This window comes from Brassica napus, chromosome C6 (assembly GCF_020379485.1).
Source record: "Brassica napus cultivar Da-Ae chromosome C6, Da-Ae, whole genome shotgun sequence".
Taxonomy (NCBI): domain Eukaryota; kingdom Viridiplantae; phylum Streptophyta; class Magnoliopsida; order Brassicales; family Brassicaceae; genus Brassica; species Brassica napus.
The window spans coordinates 19,096,124-19,102,980 of record NC_063449.1 but is presented as its reverse complement, the minus strand read 5'-3'; the positions used below and the strand labels follow the sequence as shown (position 1 = coordinate 19,102,980).

Here is a 6,857-nt window from a genome sequence, read left to right as displayed (position 1 = left end):
TATTGCGATTTAATTCATTAACTTTTTGTCCTTGATTTTAAGCCCTCACATCCAATAAGTGCTTCGTAGCGTCTGTGGGTGGGGGGTTTTGGAGACTTTTCGCATACAAAACGCAGATCGGATCCAAAACGATGATGTCGTTGAGGAGAATCTTGCTATCTCCGTTCGTAGGTGTCAGCTTGATCGTCGTTCTCTTGGCTCTCTACTTCAGATCTTCCTTCAAGTCTCCTCCACAACACAGCCAAGTACTCTCTCTCACCTTTCTTCTCTCTGCTGCTCTGCACACTCGAAATCTTGTATAAAAAGTCTTTAACGTCTGCTACTTTTGTTACCTCCACTTGCGTACTAATTTGACAAAAGTCCTTTAAACTAATGAAGTTTGTGTCTGCGTTTGTTATGTTCCCATATGGTATATGTGTCTGAGTTTTAAGTAACTAAGCGATGTTATGATGTGTCATGTCTTGAATTTGAGCTTAAATTTTTTTGAAAGCCTCCAGTTTTGATACTTTTTGTTGTTGTTGTTGTTGTTGTGTTATTTGCTTCCAAATTGAAAAGAGGTTGTTTTCTGCTGAAGAATTGGCATTGTACAATGGCACTGATGAAACGTTACCTATACTCTTAGGGATTCTTGGGTAAGTCTTCTTCCTTGTGCAAAGTAACACACGTATGTCTGGCTGGCACTTTTGAACAACTTAGAGTATAGATATATATATGTACATATTGGGATACAGATCTGTATATGATGTCACCAAAGGGAAATCTCATTACGGTAGTGGAGGAGGTTACAATCATTTTGCTGGAAGGTTTGTTTTTGTTTTATCAATATATGTGGACTGGAGAGACTCTCTCATATGTTTCTTATATATAGTTTTTTTGCATGTTTCTCGCTGATGGGAATCTTTTTTCATGTCATTCTTGTACTCAGAGATGCTTCTCGTGCATTTGTTTCTGGCAACTTTACAGGTACAAATTTTTATTTTCCCGCATTCTTTGGTGTGTTACAAAGATTTTAAGTCTCTAGGAAAAATGATCACTGTGCTTTCTTGATCTACCAAAATTCTTGTGACATTATCTTCATGCATGAACAAGTAGTCATAGTTGTTTGCAGAGGATTTGATTGATTATACACCAAGTCCCCGATTATCTGTTGAAACTTCACATTTGTGTGCTATGATTATTTTCTTGTGCAGGAGATGGACTTACAGATTCGTTACATGGGTTATCTAGCAGTGAGGTAATGCTTTTCTACCTTTTAGATAGCTTGATCGATCAAAATTACGGGAAAACTCTAGTCTTTGGGTGCCAGATGGGCTTATTATATCTTCATAGCTATCACTTTCTATTATATGAAATGTTTGTTATTCTACTGATTCGAATTGTGAGCTCAATGAACGCATGTCTGGTACAAATGTTAATTATTTGATAAATATTTACTCTTCTTCGTAGGTGAAGAGCATAGTCGACTGGCGAGGTTTCTACGCCAGGACCTACACGTAAGTTACATGCTTCATTCATCACACGACACGATACAGTGCAGATAATGTTTGGCTCACCCCTAATCCCTGTATAATTAGGTCATGTTGGTTTGGTTCTAACTTCTTAGCTTTTATAATTTGTGATCTCAGTCCTGTTGGAAAGCTTGTTGGACGGTACTACGATAGACAAGGTAATCCCACTAAGCACTTAAAAGGAGCTGAAGCAAAAGCCTCCAGAGGTGCACAACTCATGGAGAAGCAAAAGATTGAAGAAGACAAGCAAAAGAATTGCAACTCACGATGGAGTCAAGATGAAGGTGGAGAGGTATGAATTCTTGTTATCTTCTATCAAGGTGGCATGAAAAAAAAAACAAAATTATGCTAAAGGATAAGCTATTTGTGCAGGTTTGGTGTGATGTTGGGGTGCCAAGATTGGTACAAAGACCATTGGAGATAGCAATAACAGGTTCGATGAGCAAACGTTGCGCTTGCTTTGAGGAAGACCAACTTGATCAGTCTGGTTTGGAGATCTATAAAGACTGTGAACCACTTGCCAAGACTTGCAAAGTCTGAATGTAATCACAGGACTTGGCTTAACCAGCAGCTTGCAATTGCTAGTTTCTTATATGAGCTTGTGCATTCTTGTATTATAAATAGCTAAATACCACAGAAGTCTTTTTGTATGGTTAGACGCCGTGCTCTTTTGCTTTTGCGTCGCCAGATCATGTATGTGTTGTGTGAACGGCACACTGGCTCTTCTTTGTTGACAAACGGCAAACTGATATTCCCTCCATAGCCCGGCTTTATTCATTTCTATTAGAACAATCTGACGCAGAGCACATGTCGTATCTGCTTAGGTTTTTGCTTCTTCCTGCTACCCACGCAAATGTTAGAAGAATAATCTCCCAGATACGCCAGCGGTAAAATTTCACTGGGAATGTCACAGCATTGTGGTTCTCGAAATATAAAAAAAAAGGAAAAACAGCTGCACATAATGCAGAAGGTTCTGTTCTACATGCTTTGAGATCAAGCCTTCGATTTCAGAATGTAAGTTGGTTTCAGTTACAGTTTTTTAAGAATGTTAATGTTTGTCATTATCTAGCATCAGTTTGTTTTCTTTTTATAGATACTCTGTCAAGGAGCTTTAACAGTCTGGAGAAAACTAGGGAATGGTATTAGATGTATAGCTGTTCATTCATGTACATGAATGCTGATCCCATCCGCAAGAACATTGATATGCCATTGTGTGTGTATTCGAGAAAGAGAAAGAAGAAGGATGGAAGTGAGCATATTGACGTGGAGCACAAGGATGCTGAGAGTGACAGTTAGAAGTTGTTTAGAAGATATTGTTACTGCGCCTTAGTATCTAAGAAGGCCAAGTGTTAATTGGAGAATTAGTAAAGATATGGTAAAGGGTTGTTTGGACCTTATCGTTTGTTACAAAGATAGATAATACTACTATTATCTATCAAATTGGTGCAGCCTTGAGCGTTCTGGATCGAACAATCGCGATTACGAAGACGACAAAACCATGAAGAAATCGCAAAAGGTTCAGGCGGAGGATGAGCCGGTGATGTTGGATACTTTTCCGAAAACATTGAGGGATCACACGGCAGCTCAACACGAGACGAGCATTGATTCGAGCTTTGGACACGAAGTCGATGTCGAAAATCGAGGTTCTGGAGAGAAAATAACAAAATCGTTACGAAGAATTGCAATCAAGGATGGATTCGAACTTTCAGAATTTATGCGAGCTGATTGTGAAGAAGGATTCGAAAAGTGTGGAGGTTACGGAGCCAAGTCTGAAACCATATCGATAATTGAGATGGATTAGTGAAGCATGTTGAACTTCCATCTTTTGCTGGGGATGATGCATATGGTTGGTTCGTCTTAGCGGAGAAATATTTTCTAAGCGAAGGTTATGATGAGCGGAGAGAAACTGGAGACTGTTTCTGTGAGTCTTGCAGGTGATGTTTTGAGCTGGTTCAACAACGAAACACACACACGAGCAATTTTGTGAGTTGGAACAAAGTCAAGGAAAGGTTGTTAGCAAGATTTAGCAGAGAAAAATTAAGAGGTCCGAGTCAACCGTTTTTTGCTGTAAAACAAACGGGAAAGATTTCTCAATACATCCATATGTTTGAGGATCTATCGACTCATGTCAGTGGTTTGACTGATAGGCAATTGGAAGGTATATTCATGAATGGACTGACTCCGGAGATGAGAGAAGTGGTGAACATGAGTAAACAGGTAGACCTTCCTGAGATGATTGCTACTGTGTATCAGATGGAAGACAATGCGTTCTATAAGATGGTTTGTCGGGAGATAAATCAAGAAGGAAGGGTAGGCATGGGGCAAAAAAAATTCAAACCTGTCGCACAGTCCTGTACGTCATCTGATTGGCAATCAAAACAACAAGCTAAGAAAACTGGTACTCAAGATAAAGGTGGTGGTAATAGAGTGCAACGACCACAACTTTGGTTATCAGATAGTCAAATAGTAGAGAAGAAGAGGTTGGGACAATGTTTTACTAGTGATGATAAATGGTCTAGGCAACATTGGTGTCCAAACAGATACTTACAAGTGCTGACGGTTGTTAATGGGATTGAAATGGAGATAGTGGATCAATCTTTGATTGAGATTGAAGAAGATACAGAAATTTCGGAGTCCACATTGATGGCATTGTCATTGAGTTCGTTTATGGGAATTTCTTAACCAATTACAACAAAAGTTCAAGGCACTATTATGACGAAGTTTACAAAGAAAAGAGACATAGTAAGACCTGGAGTAACTAGATTTGCATCTGCTTTCCTTTAATGGATAAGAAAGAAAACTTAAAGATGATGTTTGCTAGCAATGAATGGGCAGAATGTAAATGGACAAAGCATCATAAAGGACTTGCAGCCTATCATACAACTTGGTATATGGAGTATTGGGATGGTGTAGGAATGTGTCTGAAAGTGTTTTCACCCTTGGTTAGAGTACTAAGATTAGTTGATGGAGATCAGAAGCCTACAATGGGGTTTTGCAATGAGAGTTATAAGAAGAAGCGAAGAAAGAAATATGCAAAGCACTCAACAATCTGGAAAAAAATACAAATCAATCCTCAATATTGTTGATGAGAAGAGTTATGGTCTTCTTGATAGTCCTCTTCGTTGGATGGCATATCTCTTGAATCCTTATTATTTTTATAAGGATATGAGTATTCAGTTCGACCAGGATGTCATTACTGCTACTTTCAAGTGTGTTGATGCTTTTTATCCGAATGATCTCGATGCTCGAACATTTTTCATCAACACTGAACTTGCAATGTATGCAAAAAAGAGAGAAATTTTGGGCATCCAACAGCCAGCCATTAAAGGATGTTCAAAAAATGATGAAAATTATGATCTAGGTTTGTTTCCTGAGAATTTGTGTATTTTGAATATTTTCTATGTATGATTTTGCTAATCATTCTTTCTAGTTCAATGGTGGAACTTTTATGTAGTTGAAGTTCTAAGTTACAAAAATTAAGGAAGATTTTGTCTCTGATGATTAGCTCTTCGGGATGTAAGCGTAACTGGAGTACTCTCGAAGGGATAAGTATTTCAAACTAAACGAATTGTATATTTCATGAGCATACAAATGTTTGTGTGTCTTATTTATTCAGTTTTATGTAGGTACATACCCAAAAAAAGGAATAGACTTGATGCAAAACAATTGAACAATTTTGTCTATGTTCAATTCAACACGAGTTTAATGGCTAAACGAAATAAGCAAAAAGAGAAGAACGTGGACACTACTTGCAGATTCTGCTACTCATGCTCAAGATTGGATTGTTGAAGAAACTGATGTGGAACTTGGAGATACTTGTGAAACTCTAGGTACCTCATCTAGAGATGATTTGATGAGAGAGTTTGATGAGTCTGATTTTGAGTCTGATGATGAGGAAAAAATTGACATGGAATTTGACTTAGATGATGAGTAAATTTTAGAGGAGATACACTGAACAACATGATTAAAATCACTGTTAGAATTATAGGACAAACTTCTTTTCCTACTTATAGCTTATGTTTGCACGCTATACTACGTAAGTTTGAGTTTTTCTTAACTTTTATTTTTTATGGACAAACTCCTTTGCTTATTACTATAAATAACTAAACATATATATATAAAATATAGTTTGTTAAGAATGCGTCTAGACCGCCTAAAATCGCCTAGGCGTTCTAGGCGCCGGAGGACTACCGTCCGCTTAGCGATTTCTTGAACGCCGCTTTCGGTACACAAGAGAAGGACAATACATGAAAGAAGATATCGTAGATACTCCAACGGGCCATCCCACCTTAAATTGGTTTAATTTAACGGCCCAATATGAGGCGTTAGTACTAGGCTAGGTTACTTTTAGTTCTCTCAACCTTCACTATTAAACCAAGAATTCTCACTGAATTCGCCACTTAGCGGCGATAAAGAGAAGAAACAATGGTGAAGTTCTTGAAGCAAAACAAGGCAGTGATCCTTCTTCAAGGCTGATACGCCGGAAAGAAAGCCGTGATCATCCGTTCCTTCGACGACGGAAACCGTGAGCGTCCTTACGGACACTGCCTCGTGGCCGGACTCAAGAAGTACCCGAGCAAGGTCATCCGCAAGGACTCGGCCAAGAAGACGGCGAAGAAATCTCGGGTTAAGTGTTTCATCAAGGTCGTTAACTACCAGCATTTGATGCCTACCCGTTACACCCTCGACGTGGATCTCAAGGAAGTCGCTACCCTGCTCTTTCTTAAAAGGACGAGAAGGTCGCTGCTCTCAAGGAGGCTAAGGCGAAGCTTGAGGAATGTTTTAAGACTGGCAAGAACAGGTGGTTCTTTACCAAGCTCAGGTTCCGATGACATTTCGTATGGAGTTTTACAGCTTTACTTTAGTTTCTAGGGTTCATGTGTTGGACGACGTGGATCCTCTTTTATCTTGTGAAATACTTTTTGTTGGAATTTCGATTCTCGATTTTCTGTGTTATGATTATCTTATGCAGTTTGATTTACCTCCTCATTTCCTTTGAATGATCTGCTTATGTTTTATATCTTTAGTAGATCTACCTTGTTCATAATCTCGATAGAAAATGATCATTTTGTTTCTAAAGATCAATTTCAAGTAGAGATTGATCAAAATTTTGGTTAGAAAAGTCTTTATTCTGTTACGGCTGAAGAGAGTCCTGATTTTGCAAGAAAAAAAAGGTATAACCAATTATTCTGTAGTTATTTAATTGTTCGGGAATGTTTCTCACTAAGGGTCGGATCATTAAGGTTCTGATTGTTAATGACTGTAGTTTTAAAAATTGGGACATTTATTAAAATCAACCCAAATATTCAAGTCAAACTTAAAAGTGTACCCCACTTTCAGTTAAATGCA

At 38.3% G+C, this 6,857-nt stretch overlaps 1 protein-coding gene and 1 pseudogene across 2 annotated transcripts; both read left to right on the top strand.

The window, feature by feature from the left end:
* On the top strand, positions 1-2,300 carry LOC106402546 (membrane-associated progesterone-binding protein 4). Of its 2 annotated transcripts, XM_013843312.3 has the most exons (8): positions 1-245; positions 556-632; positions 732-803; positions 926-963; positions 1,191-1,234; positions 1,447-1,493; positions 1,626-1,800; positions 1,881-2,300. In XM_013843312.3, exons 1-8 carry the CDS (start codon positions 132-134, stop codon positions 2,046-2,048), a joined length of 735 nt encoding a protein of 244 aa, XP_013698766.1. In that variant the 5' UTR covers positions 1-131; the 3' UTR covers positions 2,049-2,300. The 2 variants fall into 2 exon arrangements, with proteins under 2 accessions (XP_013698766.1, XP_013698767.1); XM_013843313.3 differs by lacking the exon at positions 732-803.
* A 3,618-nt stretch (positions 2,301-5,918) lies between these two features.
* On the top strand, positions 5,919-6,497 carry LOC106402616 (annotated as a pseudogene).
* The last annotated feature ends 360 nt before the right edge of the window (positions 6,498-6,857 follow it).

What these genes read in the sequence shown, in the direction of transcription:
- LOC106402546 (XM_013843312.3), top strand. Translation starts at nt 132, where the DNA reads ATGATGTCGTTGAGGAGAATCTTGCTATCTCCGTTCGTAGGTGTCAGC. An exon ending in TACAATCATTTTGCTGGAAG is followed by an intron (nt 804 to 925) that starts GTTTGTTTTTGT and finishes TCTTGTACTCAG; the next exon opens with AGATGCTTCTCGTGCATTTG. An exon ending in GTCAAGATGAAGGTGGAGAG is followed by an intron (nt 1,801 to 1,880) that starts GTATGAATTCTT and finishes CTATTTGTGCAG; the next exon opens with GTTTGGTGTGATGTTGGGGT.